This window comes from Myxine glutinosa, chromosome 13 (assembly GCF_964187855.1).
Source record: "Myxine glutinosa chromosome 13, kmMyxGlut1.1, whole genome shotgun sequence".
NCBI classification, from domain to species: Eukaryota; Metazoa; Chordata; class Myxini; order Myxiniformes; family Myxinidae; genus Myxine; species Myxine glutinosa.
The window spans coordinates 14,935,091-14,953,445 of NC_136273.1; the positions used below are offsets into that span (position 1 = coordinate 14,935,091).

Consider the following 18,355-nt stretch of genomic DNA (forward strand, 5'->3'; position numbering starts at 1 on the left):
TATTCCCCGTCCTTGATGGATAATTTTACATCCAGATGGGCACAGCATCCCATTTTTGGCGACCCAGCCCTAAAACAAGCCCCTGGACTCCTTGCAGGCTGGACCAAAACCCCCGGACCTGCCTCCATGGAACAATGACGCCTGAGCACTCAATTAGCCCTCCCAGTACCAAAGACTTACAATCAGACCGACAGACAGACAAATAACAGAGGCATGTCGCCAGCCCCAGCACAGGACATCCCCTTTCCGGGCAGGTACAATATAATCCACAGCATCGAAATGCCAATTTCTATCCGGGGCCTCGCAAAGCCAAAATCCATGCCTGCGTGCTCCATCATGCAACCCGATCTGTACTCGGTGCGCCCGGCGCCCCCTATAATCAGTGAGTTATAATAACCACAATATCTCTGGCACCCAACTCGTGATACCACAATTTAATCCACGTTACTTGCATCTCTTCATCCTCACCGCTCGGCCCGGTTAAATTAAATTCCAAGCGTACTGTATTCTCTGTCCACTAATTATGTACATGATTTTGGTTTTACCCACAATATAATGTCCCGATATTCTCCCCAGATTTAGGTTCTATATCCTGTCGTTAAAGCAACACCCTGTAGACTGACTCCGCCTGTCGTTCTTCCAAGGTTAGTGAATTACCTCTGACCTTTCCCTTGCATATCTCGAACAAAGGTCAACTAAACTTTAAAAGGTCAAACTTCGAATTGGGGTAACCAGCGCTTTATTTTTCCGCAAATAATACAAGTCCGGCGTCATTCCCTGCAGGAACCACATCCAGACAGACAAATGACCCTTATTGAGGCTCTACATCGCAAAATGCTAGCTCCTACGAATCCAACAACCGTCACAATCCGTCCAGGGACTTCCGTACGTGCTCTACAATGCAGCACCTCTCTACCTGGTGCACACCTTTCGCACATCCTTCCTCGTTCGCACAACGCTTCATCAACACACCTCCTCGCGCCCACACCTTGGCACAAGCCACACCACATACCGACAGTTGAAACCTCGATATTCCTCTTTCCTCGGATCAGCGTTCTGTTGAAAACGTGACATTTCTGCTCAAATTATTGAATTTCCAAATACTCTCCCTGCAGCGCCCGTGAGGCAGCTTGTCCCACATTATCTGCCTCCAGACCCATATGCGTTTTAATAACTTAACCTTATCAGCATCGTTCGCCAGCATACCCTTTGTCCGGCGCATCGATCATCCCAAATGCTTCGATGCATCTTCCAGCCGCCACTCCGCACTGTACCTTACTGTATGAACAAGACTTCCTGTTGGAATTTGGCTCCGGAAATTAATTACTCTGTCTTGAAATCGTTTAATTTAACCATCCTAAATAAATCCATCCATCTATCCATCTTATAAATCCATCTTAAATAACGTATTCGTCCTGTGACATTGCCTGGCATATATGTCGCAGCCGGCCACTATTCCGACATGGCTCATGACTCATGTCTAATTCTGACAAGAAGATGAAGGATGAAGGACACATATTGAGTGCGGAAGTCCGGAACACATAATGAGTCCGGAACACATATTGATTCGAATTCTGCATTTAGCGAAAAAAAACAGCCCATCCTGCAACCATCTCCAATAAACCGCTTCATATCAACAGTAGATCGACAAGGGCACTCCGGGTGCTTTCCTGACCCGATTTATATCAATTCGCTTCCCAAACAACTCCCAAACAGATGAAAATCCGGACTCAGTTCAGGACCTCGCCTGTTCTCTCGGATAGACGTTAAAATGGACATTCCCGGCCTGAATTTCCCCCAAGTCGAGCAGATCGCTTACAAAGTTTCACACCGAAACCCTCTGCTTTGCACATGACACACAGACAAACACATTGGCCAGACACACGCGTCAATTAACATCCCAATATACATTCATTCCTCATTCATGTTACATCTCTCATTCAAGGAAAAGGATTTTTTGGGACGGGTTTGGACGGGGGGTGGGTTGAGGTGGAAAGGGGAGGCAGGGCGGGGGGTGTTGGGGTGTTGCCTAGAGCCCCGGGGCTGAGCTCAGGTCTTGGGGGGGGGTTGGGGGCATGGTGGCTACCTCCCCTTTCGCGGGGTCTTGGTCCGGATTATGGACGAGCGGCATTAGCCGCTGATTTGCTTGCTTAACTACCTCCTTAATTGTTTCACCTGGCCCATTTCCTGTGAGCTTATTTATTTTCTCTTGTCCACCAGGTCCTGGCCTGCTTTATCTGGACCTCTTGTCTAGAACTTCCTGGCTTGACCTCGTAGTTGTCACTACCTTCTTGTCAAACCTATGGTACCTGCGCATTTCCCTTTTCCTGGCCATGTCCCTTTGGCCTTCTAAGTTAACCTATGGCCTTTTATCTAAGTTTAGCCACAGCCCTTCGTTCCCTGGCATGCAATGGCATACCCCATCTTGTCTCTGGGCTGTTCCTTCCTGGAAAAATCTTGGCCACCTGGTTTCAGCCTATATGGCTGTCCGACCTCATTTTCCCCTCCTGGTGCTAACTGTAACTTTAAGCTTCCTGTTAAATCCTTACTGATATCCTGCGCAAAATCTATCCTTAGCTTTTTACCCTTAATGTTTATCCAGCGCAAATATTGTAACGTTACTCTTACTATCCTTACTTGTTTATCCTGGCTTTAACAAAGCTACGCCATTCTGAGGCCTAAATGAGCCTCTACTTACAATTTCTGTTCGAGTGCAGACAGCGGGGAAGACAAGGAGACTGAACCCGCGCGAGGGAGGAAGGTACGAATTTGGAATAATAGCCCTCTGATATAAAACAACTCCCACCTTTACTCAAATCAACGTGCCGGCGCCGGCCTCAGGTCAGCCTTCCTCCTGTCCCTCGGGCTCCGTTTCCCGTCCTCCGCGTCTGTTGACACCCCACTCCTGGTACCATCTGTGAAGAATCAGCTCTTCGTTTGCAAAAGAAGTCCACAAATAGCCTGAAAAATGGCGCAGCTTTATTAATAACCAACTTATACGGATCCGGAGGAGACCGACGTCTACAGCAATCTACAGCAAGAACATGCCACGTCAAGCCTTCCTGAAAACACATTGATTCCCAGTCCATTTATATAGGGACACGTTTTATCAGGAAATCTCCGAGGGAACAAACAACACTGGGGGAGGTTCCTCCCACCGTTATCATTCGGGGGAGTCAGCCCGTCCTTATCAATTGTTTTTCTGGGCTCCGAGAAAACAGAACTGTAACTCACAAAGAGAAGAGTGTATGCTTAGCCAAACAAACCCATATATTTTATGGGTTTGTGTACATGAGTAATCCAAAGCATGTTTATACAGAGTCATGCGTTTGCTGAGATTAAAACAAAATATATATAGTTAACGATAGGTTCATGTCATTCTACTTGCATTACGCTAAAACAAGCGCATGTGGGCGTGGTTTTACGACCAGCCTCGAAAAAAGCACACGTATACAACCCGTTCAGCATGACCTCACTCCAAGCCCCTCCTCATCCAAAACCAAAACGAAGCAAAAACCCTTTATCCACTTTATGAAACAGCACTTTTAGACATCATACAAATCACAACACATTAGCACCCAACGTCTATAACTGAACTTTAGGCAATAACAAATCTACTACTTGACAAGCAGCACATACCATTTTAAAAGTCTTTGCTACGACTACGCCAGGGTGAGGTTCGAACCACTGACCCTCTAGACTCAGAGCTAATGCTCTAACGATTACTCCACCAAATCTGGTAAACATGTTACAAAAATAAAAATAATGTAAATAAGAGATAGCGGGGGGGGGGGGGGGGGGACTAAATTAGTGTTACGAACATTTTTCATCAAACATGTTACTTAAAGAAGACTGCCTCCTTCAATTCTTTAAAGGACCTTCTATAATCGAGCAGTTACGTTTCAGGATTTAAATGGACAACACCAGAGCGGATATGTAAGATGAAGGAGAAAGGGCAAACAGTCTGTGAAACACAATGAACAAGGTAATAAGGAATTGGAATGGGAATCGGTGTCATGAAATGAGAGGTCAGATCCATAATACGAAGATTGCAAAGGGAAGAGGTTTTATCCCTAATGGTTTTCCTTCCATATCACATCTCTTGTTATAATAAAAGTTAGAAATTCCTCATAATCACCTGCACCCGAGCATTAAAATCCTGATAATAGGGACAAAGAATCGGAGAATTTAACACTTTCAAAACTCTCATTTGGGAGCGTTCTCATGTCCAAGTCTTCAGACAAAACCATAAAACTTTTTTTTTTTAAATCAAAAATATCCAAACATGTTCAAAAAATATTTTATATACAGTATTCTATTCATTTGTTAATCGTCTCTTCGTTCGTTCTCTTATATATTGGTATTCACCTGGTCATTCATGTAATCATATACGAGTGCCTTGTATTGTACGAATCAACATAGGACAAGCCAAGATTTGACATCTTAAGGCCCTGAGTTCGAGTCCCCGTCAAATCCGTTGAATTAACACCAGGTGGGTTGACTCAGCCTGTCATCCTTCCGTGGTCAGCAAATTGAGCACCAGCTTACTGGTGATAGGGGGCACTGCATCAGCGGTACAGCCGCACCCAGAAAATGATGCAGCCAATCAGCCACAGGCTGCACACGAACCACCACCAATATAAGACATAAGGAGACGATGGACAAAGCAACACAGCATATGGGATTTGAAACCGTGATCACAGCATGAGCCAAGTGCTCAGATGGGAACACCAACCAGACACGAAGTATCGAATAACTGCAGTCACTTCCATATAAATAATTATTTGAGTGTCCTCAAACAATTTCATATCATACTTGGAATTGCATCTTTGTTCGTTTATACAAGGAATAGTTCGAAGTCCATAAATCCATAAATCCATATCGTCATGTTTTAATTTGTTTACATTTTAGCTCGTTTTCATCTGGAAGGCCACAGTGAGGGGGTACGAGTTAAACGATTTTATAGGGTGATTGGTTAAATCGATAACTTGATGATATTATGGGGTATAAAATTGTGACAAACACAAAAAATTCGTGTCAGACGTACCGGCCCTAATTTAAATTACCATCAATTGATGTTAAAGTATCTTGGGATTTTAATAATACATGGAACTACAGCTGAAGTACCCGGTGTTTCCTACGGAAATTTGTGTTTTTTTTTTTGTTTTTTTTTCTTTTTTGTATACATAATCGAGGCTCGTGAAAGAGCTAACATTTATCACACAAACAAACCAAACAGACAAACAAACAAAGTATATAAAAAGGGAAGCGGTAGACAAGATGGGGAGAGAAGGGGAAGCACACAAACACAACATTTGTGAGGGACATCGTGGAGGAGGCATGGGAAAGGGGCAGGGGGTGGGAGAAGTATAAACACAAGGACACCAAGGACTTCCAGGAAAGAAGTTGGTATTTCAAAAAAGTGGATTTGGGGTGAAATTAGCGGGAGTAGAAAAGATCAAGATTTTGGATGGGGGAAGATAAGAGATGGTGGTGAACAGCTGTTTTAAAGACCTGGAGGAAGGAGTGGGATTGAAGGGAATGGGGGAGTTTGTTCCAGAGGTGGGAGAAAAGAGGAATGAAAGAGTGAAGGAGCAGAGAGCCGAGATTTCGGCAGTTTAACCATCAGAGGGTTCCTGGCAGATCTTGTGCGACCTGTAGGAATATTTGGGGGACAGAGCACAGAGAGAGCTGGGGGTGCAAGGCCGGAGAGGAGTCGGTAGAAGACAGAAAGACCACCAACCTGCCTGCGGTGAGTGAGTGAAAGGCCCCTTGGAGTTAGCTTCATCGCGGGAGATTCCAATGATTCTGAACGCTTTGGTTTCAACAGCGTGAAGACGAGCTAGGTGTGAGTCAAGAGCACCAGGCCAGAGGGGAGAACAGTATTCCATTGAGCTGTGGATGAAAGCCTTGTATGTGGTGAGGAGCTCAGGTGTGCCAAGGAAGGTCTTCGCACGACGGAGGATGCCCGGTCGGCAACTGGCTTTGGAGGCCATATTTGAAATGTGGTTTTCCCAAGAAAGATCATGGCAGATAGTGAGACCCAAAAGCTTGAGTGACAGAACTTCTTGGGGAGGATTATTCAGAAAGTGCATGGGAGGTTGTCCAGTCGGTGTTTTCGGAGAGACATAGTAAGAGTGTGAGATTTGTCAGGAATGAAAGACATGTTCCACTTGTTTGCCCAGGCAATGATTTTGTCCAGGTCTGCAGAGGGCGAGAAAGCTGCAGACTGCCGATCTGAGGGATGAGGAATGGAGTGACAGAGAGTGGAGTCATCAGCAAAGAGATAGAGAGGATTTTCAAGAGAGTCGGAGAGATCATTGATGAAGACCAGAAAAAGCACAGGGCCCAGAATACTGCCTTGGGGAACTCCAGCCTGAACAGGAAGAGGAAATGAGAGAAACCCAGTCAGGGCCACACGTTGACTACGACTAGAGAGGAAGTCCGCCAGCCATGCGTGGAGATTTCCAAGGATACCAAAGGAGGAGCGTTTGGTGAGCAGAGCGGGGTGCCAGACCATATCGAAGGCAGGTGATATGTCGAGGGACACAGCTGTAATTTCCTGTTTGGCATTGAGGACCTCCATCCATTGTTGAGAGAGCAGAAGCAGCATGTCCAGAGTAGAGTGACCTGGTCTGAAACCAAATTGATGATCAGAGAGTAAGCCATTGGAGAAGAGGAAAGATTTCATATCCGAAGCAATGATGGATTCCATGACTTTGCTGATAATTGGGAGAAGGCTGATTGGTCTGTAGTTGCTAGGATCTGTTTTTGCACCTTTTTGTGCAAAGCGGTGATGTTGGCTGATTTCCAAGCAGATGGCAGATGACCTTGAGCAAAAGAGAGGGTGAAGAGAACAGAGAGAGGGAGTGAAAGAGCGGAAGAACAGAATTTTAGGACCCGTAGGCTGATGCCATCAGGTCCAGTTGCAGAATCAGAGTCGAGTTGTTGACAAATTTGTTGTTGTTCTTCGCTCTCACACAAGTCCCGACTTTGTATACAAAAAAACAAACACAATATACAACCTCAACATGTGATCTTCACATTCTATTCGTACATTATACTCGTTCATTCCGGGGAAAAAATCCAAGCAGTGTATAAACACAAGACACGATTGAGGCCTGAAGGCCAATTATCTGGTTTTTATCTGGGGTAAAAAATTTTTTATCCAAATATAGCCCCCGACCTTCCTCTGGATGAAAGATTTGATACATATATTTTTATAGGGGTTTATATATATATATATATATATATATATATATATATATATATAGATAGCTATATAGATAAATAGATATATATAAACCAAATTTTTTTTTTCCAATTTTTCAATTTTCAATTTTCCAATTTTTTTTTTTACAGGAATTTTTTGGGGAATTTTTTTTTTTAACTTAACTTTTCAACTTCAATTGTTTATAAAATGTGATATCACGTATATTACAAATACATTTGTGCAAAATAATTGTTTGAATTGTGATTGGTTTAAACCATGACAAAACGGCAACTCGGATGCAGTCATTTATCTATATATCTACACATCTGAGCAGTGTCTGTGTTGTCACTTAACGACTCCGTCAAACTTTTGTTTCCGTGGTTGTGAAGTGTTTTTAATAACGATGTGGTGGTTTTGAATCACGTGGTGGTGAGGTATTTTCAATTATGTGGTGGTGAGGTGTTTTTAAATCACATGGTGGTGAGGTGTTTTTAAATCACGTGGTGGTGAGGTGTTTTGAATTACGTGGTGGTGAGGTATTTTGAATGATGTAGTGGTGAGGTGTTTTTAAATGACGTGGTGGTGAGGTGTTTTGAATTAGTTGGTGATGAGGTGTTTTTAAATCACGTGGTGGTGAGGTGTTTTGAATTAAGTGGGGTGAGCTATTTATAATTATGTGGTGGTGAGGTGTTTTTAATTATGTGGTGGTGAGGTGTTTTTAATGATGTGGTGGTGAGGAGTTTTTAAATGACGTGGTGGGGGTGTTTTGAATTACGTGGTGGTGCGGAGTTTTGAATTACGTGGTGGTGAGGTATTTATAATTAAGTGGTGGTGAGGTATTTATAATTACGTGGTGGTGAGGTGTTTTTAATTACGTGGTGGTGAGGTGTTTTTAATTATGTGGTGGTGAGGTGTTTTTAAATGACGTGGTGGTGAGGTGTTTTGAATTAGTTGGTATTGAGGTGTTTTTAAATCACATGGTGGTGAGGTGTTTTAAATTATGTGGTGGTGAGGTGTTTTGAATTAAGTGGGGTGAGCTATTTATAATTATGTGGTGGTGAGGTGTTTTTAATTATGTGGTGGTGAGGTGTTTTTAATGATGTGGTGGTGAGGAGTTTTTAAATGACGTGGTGGGGGTGTTTTGAATTATGTGGTGGTGCGGAGTTTTGAATTACGTGGTGGTGAGGTATTTATAATTAAGTGGTGGTGAGGTATTTATAATTACGTGGTGGTGAGGTGTTTTTAATTACGTGGTGGTGAGGTGTTTTTAATGATGTGGTGGTGAGGAGTTTTTAAATGACGTGGTGGGGGTGTTTTGAATTACGTGGTGGTGCGGAGTTTTGAATTACGTGGTGGTGAGGTATTTATAATTAAGTGGTGGTGAGGTATTTATAATTACGTGGTGGTGAGGTGTTTTTAATTACGTGGTGGTGAGGTGTTTTTAATTATGTGGTGGTGAGGTGTTTTTAAATGACGTGGTGGTGAGGTGTTTTGAATTAGTTGGTATTGAGGTGTTTTTAAATCACATGGTGGTGAGGTGTTTTGAATTACGTGGTGGTGAGGTATTTATAATTGCGTGGTGGTGAGGTATTTATAATTGCGTGGTGGTGAGGTGTTTTTAATTATGTGGTGGTGAGGTGTTTTGAATTAGTTGGTGATGAGGTGTTTTGAATTTCATGGTGGTGAGGTGTTTTGAATTACTTGGTGGTGAGGTGCTTTAATTATGTGGTGGTGAGGTGGTTTGAATTACATGGTGGTGAGGTATTTATAATTGCGTGGTGGTGAGGTATTTATAATTGCGTGGTGGTGAGGTGTTTTTAATTATGTGGTGGTGAGGTGTTTTGAATTACTTGGTGGTGAGGTGTTTTAAATTACTTGGTGGTGAGGTGTTTTGAATTACTTGGTGGTGAGGTGTTTTTAATTTCATGGTGTTGAGGTGTTTTTATTACGTGTTTTATGGCTGTGAGGTGTTTTTAATTTCGTGGTGGTGAGGTGTTTTGAATTACTTGGTGGTGAGGTGTTTTTAATTTCGTGGTGGTGAGGTGTTTTGAATTACTTGGTGGTGAGGTGTTTTGAATTATGTGGTGGTGAGGTGTTTTGAATTACTTGGTGGTGAGGTGTTTTGAATTACGTGGTGGTGAGGTGTTTTGAATTACGTGGTGGTGAGGTGTTTTGAATTACGTGGTGGTGAGGTGTTTTCGAATTACGTGGTGGTGAGGTGTTTTGAATTACGTTGTGGTGAGGTGTTTTGAATTATGTGGTGGTGAGGTGTTTTGAATTACTTGGTGGTGAGGTGTTTTTAATTTCGTGGTGGTGAGGTGTTTTTGTTACGTGTTTTATGGCTGTGAGATGCTTTGAATTATGTGGTGGTGAGGTGTTTTTAATTTCGTGGTGGTGAGGTGTTTTGAATTACTTGGTGGTGAGGTGTTTTGAATTATGTGGTGGTGAGGTGTTTTGAATTACGTGGTGGTGAGGTGTTTTGTATTACGTGGTGGTGAGGTGTTTTGAATTACGTGGTGGTGAGGTGTTTTGAATTACGTGGTGGTGAGGTGTTTTGAATTACTTGGTGGTGAGGTGTTTTGAATTATGTGGTGGTGAGGTGTTTTGAATTATGTGATGGTGAGGTGTTTTGAATTACGTGCTGGTGAGGTGTTTTGAATTACTTGGTGGTGAGGTGTTTTGAATTACTTGGTGGTGAGGTGTTTTGAATTACGTGGTGGTGAGGTGTTTTGAATTACTTGGTGGTGGGGTGTTTTAAATTATGTGGTGGTGAGGTGTTTTGAATTACGTGGTTGTGAGGTGTTTTGAATTACTTGGTGGTGAGGTGTTTTGAATTACGTGGTGGTGAGGTGTTTTGAATTATTTGGTGGTGAAGTGTTTTGAATTATGTGGTTGTGAGGTGTTTTGAATTATGTGGTGGTGAGGTGTTTTGAATTATGTGGTGGTGAGGTGTTTTGAATTATGTGGTGGTGAGGTGTTTTGAATTACGTGGTGGTGAGGTGTTTTGAATTACTTGGTGGTGGGGTGTTTTGAATTACTTGGTGGTGGGGTGTTTTGAATTATGTGGTGGTGAGGTGTTTTGAATTAGTTGGTGATGAGGGGTTTTGAATTTCATGGTGGTGAGGTGTTTTGAATTACTTGGTGGTGAGGTGCTTTAATTATGTGGTGGTGAGGTGTTTTGAATTACATGGTGGTGAGGTATTTATAATTGCGTGGTGGTGAGGTATTTATAATAGCGTGGTGGTGAGGTGTTTTTAATTATGTGGTGGTGAGGTGTTTTGAATTACTTGGTGGTGAGGTGTTTTAAATTACTTGGTGGTGAGGTGTTTTGAATTACTTGGTGGTGAGGTGTTTTTAATTTCATGGTGGTGAGGTGTTTTTATTACGTGTTTTATGGCTGTGAGGTGTTTTTAATTTCGTGGTGGTGAGGTGTTTTTATTACGTGTTTTATGGCTGTGAGGTGTTTTTAATTTTGTGGTGGTGAGGTGTTTTTATTACATGTATTATGGCTGTGAGGTGTTTTTAATTTCATGGTGGTGAGGTGTTTTTATTACGTGTTTTATGGCTGTGAGGTGTTTTGAATTACGTGGTGGTGAGGTGTTTTTAATTTCGTGGTGGTGAGGTGTTTTTGTTACGTGTTTTATGGCTGTGAGGTGCTTTGAATTATGTGGTGGTGAGGTGTTTTTAATTTCGTGGTGGTGAGGTGTTTTGAATTACTTGGTGGTGAGGTGTTTTGAATTATGTGGTGGTGAGGTGTTTTGAATTACTTGGTGGTGAGGTGTTTTGAATTACGTGGTGGTGAGGTGTTTTGAATTACGTGGTGGTGAGGTGTTTTGAATTACGTGGTGGTGAGGTGTTTTCGAATTACGTGGTGGTGAGGTGTTTTGAATTACGTTGTGGTGAGGTGTTTTGAATTATGTGGTGGTGAGGTGTTTTGAATTACTTGGTGGTGAGGTGTTTTTAATTTCGTGGTGGTGAGGTGTTTTTGTTACGTGTTTTATGGCTGTGAGATGCTTTGAATTATGTGGTGGTGAGGTGTTTTTAATTTCGTGGTGGTGAGGTGTTTTGAATTACTTGGTGGTGAGGTGTTTTGAATTATGTGGTGGTGAGGTGTTTTGAATTACGTGGTGGTGAGGTGTTTTGTATTACGTGGTGGTGAGGTGTTTTGAATTACGTGGTGGTGAGGTGTTTTGAATTACGTGGTGGTGAGGTGTTTTGAATTACTTGGTGGTGAGGTGTTTTGAATTACGTGCTGGTGAGGTGTTTTGAATTACTTGGTGGTGAGGTGTTTTGAATTACTTGGTGGTGAGGTGTTTTGAATTACGTGGTGGTGAGGTGTTTTGAATTACTTGGTGGTGGGGTGTTTTAAATTATGTGGTGGTGAGGTGTTTTGAATTACGTGGTTGTGAGGTGTTTTGAATTACTTGGTGGTGAGGTGTTTTGAATTACGTGGTGGTGAGGTGTTTTGAATTATTTGGTGGTGAGGTGTTTTGAATTACGTGGTTGTGAGGTGTTTTGAATTATGTGGTGGTGAGGTGTTTTGAATTATGTGGTGGTGAGGTGTTTTGAATTATGTGGTGGTGAGGTGTTTTGAATTACGTGGTGGTGAGGTGTTTTGAATTACTTGGTGGTGGGGTGTTTTGAATTACTTGGTGGTGGGGTGTTTTGAATTATGTGGTGGTGAGGTGTTTTGAATTATGTGGTGGTGAGGTGTTTTGAATTACTTGGTGGTGAGGTGTTTTGAATTACGTGGTGGTGAGGTGTTTTGAATTACGTGGTGGTGAGGTGTTTTGAATTACTTGGTGGTGGGGTGTTTTGAATTACTTGGTGGTGTGGTGTTTTAAATTATGTGGTGGTGAGGTGTTTTGAATTACTTGGTGGTGAGGTGTTTTGAATTATGTGGTGGTGAGGTGTTTTGAATTACGTGGTGGTGAGGTGTTTTGAATTACTTGGTGGTGAGGTGTTTTGAATTATGTGGTGGTGAGGTGTTTTGAATTACGTGGTGGTGAGGTGTTTTAAATTATGTGGTTGTGAGGTGTTTTGAATTACTTGGTGGTGGGGTGTTTTGAATTATGTGGTGGTGAGGTGTTTTGAATTACGTGGTGGTGAGGTGTTTTAAATTACGTGGTTGTGAGGTGTTTTGAATTACGTGGTGGTGAGGTGTTTTGAATTATGTGGTGGTGAGGTGTTTTGAATTACGTGGTGGTGAGGTGTTTTGAATTACTTGGTGGTGAGGTGTTTTGAATTATGTGGTGGTGAGGTGTTTTAAATTATGTGGTTGTGAGGTGTTTTGAATTACTTGGTGGTGGGGTGTTTTGAATTATGTGGTGGTGAGGTGTTTTGAATTACGTGGTGGTGAGGTGTTTTGAATTACGTGGTGGTGAGGTGTTTTGAATTACTTGGTGGTGGGGTGTTTTAAATTATGTGGTGGTGAGGTGTTTTGAATTACGTGGTGGTGGGGTGTTTTGAATTACTTGGTGGTGAGGTGTTTTGAATTACGTGGTGGTGAGGTGTTTTGAATTACTTGGTGGTGGGGTGTTTTGAATTACTTGGTGGTGGGGTGTTTTAAATTATGTGGTGGTGAGGTGTTTTGAATTACGTGGTGGTGGGGTGTTTTGAATTACTTGGTGGTGAGGTGCTTTGAATTACGTGGTGGTGAGGTGTTTTGAATTACTTGGTGGTGGGGTGTTTTGAATTACTTGGTGGTGGGGTGTTTTGAATTATGTGGTGGTGAGGTGTTTTGAATTATGTGGTGGTGAGGTGTTTTGAATTACTTGGTGGTGAGGTGTTTTGAATTACGTGGTGGTGAGGTGTTTTGAATTACGTGGTGGTGAGGTGTTTTGAATTACTTGGTGGTGGGGTGTTTTGAATTACTTGGTGGTGTGGTGTTTTAAATTATGTGGTGGTGAGGTGTTTTGAATTACTTGGTGGTGAGGTGTTTTGAATTATGTGGTGGTGAGGTGTTTTGAATTACGTGGTGGTGAGGTGTTTTGAATTACTTGGTGGTGAGGTGTTTTGAATTATGTGGTGGTGAGGTGTTTTGAATTACGTGGTGGTGAGGTGTTTTAAATTACGTGGTTGTGAGGTGTTTTGAATTACTTGGTGGTGGGGTGTTTTGAATTATGTGGTGGTGAGGTGTTTTGAATTACGTGGTGGTGAGGTGTTTTAAATTACGTGGTTGTAAGGTGTTTTGAATTACGTGGTGGTGAGGTGTTTTGAATTATGTGGTGGTGAGGTGTTTTGAATTACGTGGTGGTGCGGTGTTTTGAATTACTTGGTGGTGAGGTGTTTTGAATTATGTGGTGGTGAGGTGTTTTAAATTACGTGGTTGTGAGGTGTTTTGAATTACTTGGTGGTGGGGTGTTTTGAATTATGTGGTGGTGAGGTGTTTTGAATTACGTGGTGGTAAGGTGTTTTGAATTACTTGGTGGTGGGGTGTTTTAAATTATGTGGTGGTGAGGTGTTTTGAATTACGTGGTGGTGGGGTGTTTTGAATTACTTGGTGGTGAGGTGTTTTGAATTACGTGGTGGTGAGGTGTTTTGAATTACTTGGTGGTGGGGTGTTTTGAATTACTTGGTGGTGAGGTGTTTTGAATTACGTGGTGGTGGGGTGTTTTGAATTACTTGGTGGTGAGGTGTTTTGAATTACGTGGTGGTGAGGTGTTTTGAATTACTTGGTGGTGGGGTGTTTTGAATTACTTGGTGGTGGGGTGTTTTGAATTATGTGGTGGTGAGGTGTTTTGAATTATGTGGTGGTGAGGTGTTTTGAATTACTTGGTGGTGAGGTGTTTTGAATTACGTGGTGGTGAGGTGTTTTGAATTACGTGGTGGTGAGGTGTTTTGAATTACGTGGTGGTGAGGTGTTTTGAATTACTTGGTGGTGAGGTGTTTTGAATTACTTGGTGGTGAGGTGTTTTGAATTATGTGGTGGTGAGGTGTTTTGAATTACTTGGTGGTGAGGTGTTTTGAATTATGTGGTGGTGAGGTGTTTTGAATTACGTGGTGGTGAGGTGTTTTGAATTACTTGGTGGTGAGGTGTTTTGAATTATGTGGTGGTGAGGTGTTTTGAATTACTTGGTGGTGGGGTGTTTTGAATTATGTGGTGGTGAGGTGTTTTGAATTACGTGGTGGTGAGGTGTTTTGAATTATGTGGTGGTGAGGTGTTTTGAATTACGTGGTGGTGAGGTGTTTTGAATTATGTGGTGGTGAGGTGTTTTGAATTACGTGGTGGTGCGGTGTTTTGAATTACTTGGTGGTGAGGTGTTTTGAATTATGTGGTGGTGAGGTGTTTTAAATTACGTGGTTGTGAGGTGTTTTGAATTACTTGGTGGTGGGGTGTTTTGAATTATGTGGTGGTGAGGTGTTTTGAATTACGTGGTGGTAAGGTGTTTTGAATTACTTGGTGGTGGGGTGTTTTAAATTATGTGGTGGTGAGGTGTTTTGAATTACGTGGTGGTGGGGTGTTTTGAATTACTTGGTGGTGAGGTGTTTTGAATTACGTGGTGGTGAGGTGTTTTGAATTACTTGGTGGTGGGGTGTTTTGAATTACTTGGTGGTGGGGTGTTTTAAATTATGTGGTGGTGAGGTGTTTTGAATTACGTGGTGGTGGGGTGTTTTGAATTACTTGGTGGTGAGGTGTTTTGAATTACGTGGTGGTGAGGTGTTTTGAATTACTTGGTGGTGGGGTGTTTTGAATTACTTGGTGGTGGGGTGTTTTGAATTATGTGGTGGTGAGGTGTTTTGAATTATGTGGTGGTGAGGTGTTTTGAATTACTTGGTGGTGAGGTGTTTTGAATTACGTGGTGGTGAGGTGTTTTGAATTACGTGGTGGTGAGGTGTTTTGAATTACTTGGTGGTGAGGTGTTTTGAATTATGTGGTGGTGAGGTGTTTTGAATTACTTGGTGGTGAGGTGTTTTGAATTATGTGGTGGTGAGGTGTTTTGAATTACGTGGTGGTGAGGTGTTTTGAATTACTTGGTGGTGAGGTGTTTTGAATTATGTGGTGGTGAGGTGTTTTGAATTACGTGGTGGTGAGGTGTTTTAAATTACGTGGTTGTGAGGTGTTTTGAATTACTTGGTGGTGGGGTGTTTTGAATTATGTGGTGGTGAGGTGTTTTGAATTACGTGGTGGTGAGGTGTTTTAAATTACGTGGTTGTGAGGTGTTTTGAATTACGTGGTGGTGAGGTGTTTTGAATTACGTGGTGGTGAGGTGTTCAGAATTACTTGGTGGTGGGGTGTTTTAAATTATGTGGTGGTGAGGTGTTTTGAATTACGTGGTGGTGAGGTGTTTTGAATTACTTGGTGGTGGGGTGTTTTAAATTATGTGGTGGTGAGGTGTTTTGAATTATTTGGTGGTGAGGTGTTTTGAATTACTTGGTGGTGAGGTGTTTTGAATTACTTGGTGGTGAGGTGTTTTGAATTACTTGGTGGTGAGGTGTTTTGAATTACTTGGTGGTGAGGTGTTTTGAATTACTTGGTGGTGAGGTGTTTTGAATTACTTGGTGGTGAGGTGTTTTGAATTACGTGGTGGTGAGGTGTTTTGAATTACTTGGTGGTGAGGTATTTTGAATTACTTGCTGGTGAGGTGTTTTGAATTACTTGGTGGTGAGGTATTTTGAATTACTTGGTGGTGAGGTGTTTTGAATTACGTGGTGGTGAGGTGTTTTGAATTACTTGGTGGTGAGGTGTTTTGAATTACGTGGTGGTGAGGTGTTTTGAATTACTTGGTGGTGAGGTGTTTTGAATTACGTGGTGGTGAGGTGTTTTGAATTACTTGGTGGTGAGGTATTTTGAATTACTTGCTGGTGAGGTGTTTTGAATTACTTGGTGGTGAGGTATTTTGAATTACTTGGTGGTGAGGTGTTTTTAATTACGTGGTGGTGAGGTGTTTTGAATTACTTGGTGGTGAGGTGTTTTGAATTACGTGGTGGTGAGGTGTTTTGAATTACTTGGTGGTGAGGTATTTTGAATTACTTGCTGGTGAGGTATTTTGAATTACTTGGTGGTGAGGTGTTTTGAATTACTTGGTGGTGAGGTATTTTGAATTACTTGGTGGTGAGGTATTTTGAATTACTTGCTGGTGAGGTATTTTGAATTACTTGGTGGTGAGGTGTTTTGAATTACTTGGTGGTGAGGTATTTTGAATTACTTGCTGGTGAGATGTTTTGAATTACGTGGTGGTGAGATGTTTTGAATTACGTGGTGGTGAGGTGTTTTGAATTACTTGGTGGTGAGATGTTTTGAATTACGTGGTGGTGAGGTGTAATCGTCCCAAACTTCCAGTCTGCACCTACCCCTCCCCTATGTATGTGCTGGGCGGTTCTTTCTTGAAAAAAAAACATTCAACCTAAATTGCTATAAAAATGTAATATCACAACCACAACAAATACATTTGTGCAAAGTAATTGTTTGTATTATGATTGGTGTAAATCATGACAACACAGCAACTCAGGTACAGTCATTATCCTCAGCTAAAATAGGCCCGTTCCACAGTAACGACCCGTGATGAGGCGAGCGGAGCGAGCCGAGCCAAGCTAGTATATATATATATATATATATGTAATATTGGTGGATAAATGTAATAGTACAGCAAGTAAGATCCTAGCGGTTCTAAAGAATGAACAGAGCATGAAAGCAGAAATGCACTTTGAGATCTGAAACATCCACAAACTATTACAAGTATACAAGATAACCGGCTTAACCGTTTATCTGGCAGATTGCATACTCCATGATGTGTCAGACCGCCTCTGATACATCAGGATGGTTTCGAGTTGAATCCCCGTCGTTTTGGGGGAAATAAAGGAGGTTTTAACTCCATCCTCACTCATTTCACCCCACTGCAGATAGAAAACCTGAACCAGAAGATATTTGACCTGAAGGGCAAGTTCAAGCGTCCACCACTGAAACGTGTACGCATGTCCGCCGACGCCATGTTGCGCGCTTTGCTCGGCTCCAAGCACAAGGTGTCCATGGACCTTCGTGCTAACCTGAAGTCGGTGAAGAAGGAAGATCCAGAGAAGGTACAAATAGTGGGAGAGGAAACATTAATACGAGTGGGCAAACATGGTTAATGCAGGTAAGTATGCAGGATGTTAGGCTTAATGCCCACATCTAATAAGGGGTGGTGATTGAGGGAATGAAAAGGCCTAGGCTTGCATTTCAATCTGCCGACCATCTTACTGATTTAATCATGGAAGACTATTTAAAAGATTCTTGGATTGCAAACCCTTTTTCTCATCCACATTTATCCCTCTCCGCCACCTCCACTTTTGCAGAAAGATGAAATTGGAGACTGGCGTAAGAACGTGGAGGCTCTTTCTGGGATGGAAGGCCGCAAGAAGCTGTTTAACGCGGGTGCATAAACATCTAAATCAAAGCCTGCGTTGCAAGGCCCTCGTCTGACTATATGCAAGCAGCGGTCACCATCGGCTACAGGTTGAAATGGAATATAAAATGGTATCCTTCAACCTTCATCTCCCTCATCTCCATCACCATGTACTGGTGTATCCCCTGTACTTTGGATCACCTGTGTGCTTCGTGTCCCGGTGACGATGCAAAATAAAGCTCTTCCTGCTCCGAAACTACCACTTGATTTGGAATTGTCTGCTGTTTGTGATGTGTCCACATTTAGACAGAAAATCATTCCTCCTTTTCCTCCCCTCCCCTTCCTGTGTAACCAACTTCCGCATTCTCCTCAATCCGGCGATTTTAGAACGAGCTGGTTCGTCACACGGTCAATTTGTTTAACCCCAATATGTGGGAGTAAACAACAATGTTAACAATGATGTATCGTGAGTAAACTATCGTGAGTAACACTCGACCCAAACAAAGCCTATGGAAAGAGTTTTAGTTCAGCAGAAGCTGACAGGCCTGATGTCTTAAGCCCCCCAGAAAACCAAGATGGCGGCCATATTATTTTGTCTGGGTGCCATGGTGGGTGGAGTCAAGCAACAGTTGTGGGTGGGGTCTGGCAGCTGGTCGACCAATGGGTGCACGTTTCAAAAATCGACCCTCAACAAGAACTCCAAAAGCAACAACAACAACAACCATGTGGAGCTCTTGCAGACCTGCCACACGCACAGGTAAAAAGTAGGGCAGCCAAGTTTATACCTTGTACAGACAATGGAGTCAGGTGTGAAAAT

General features: G+C 42.4%; 1 protein-coding gene across 1 annotated transcript in view; it reads left to right on the top strand.

Moving 5' to 3' along the window:
• Positions 1–17,797, top strand: part of LOC137438619 (troponin I, fast skeletal muscle) — a 33,337-nt gene extending 15,540 nt beyond the window's left edge. The window contains exons 6-7 of the mRNA XM_078767115.1: positions 17,057–17,233; positions 17,489–17,797. Coding sequence (XP_078623241.1) covers positions 17,057–17,233; positions 17,489–17,575 — 264 coding nt within the window. The 3' untranslated portion in view covers positions 17,576–17,797. The remainder of the gene's footprint in view (positions 1–17,056; positions 17,234–17,488) is intronic.
• The last annotated feature ends 558 nt before the right edge of the window (positions 17,798–18,355 follow it).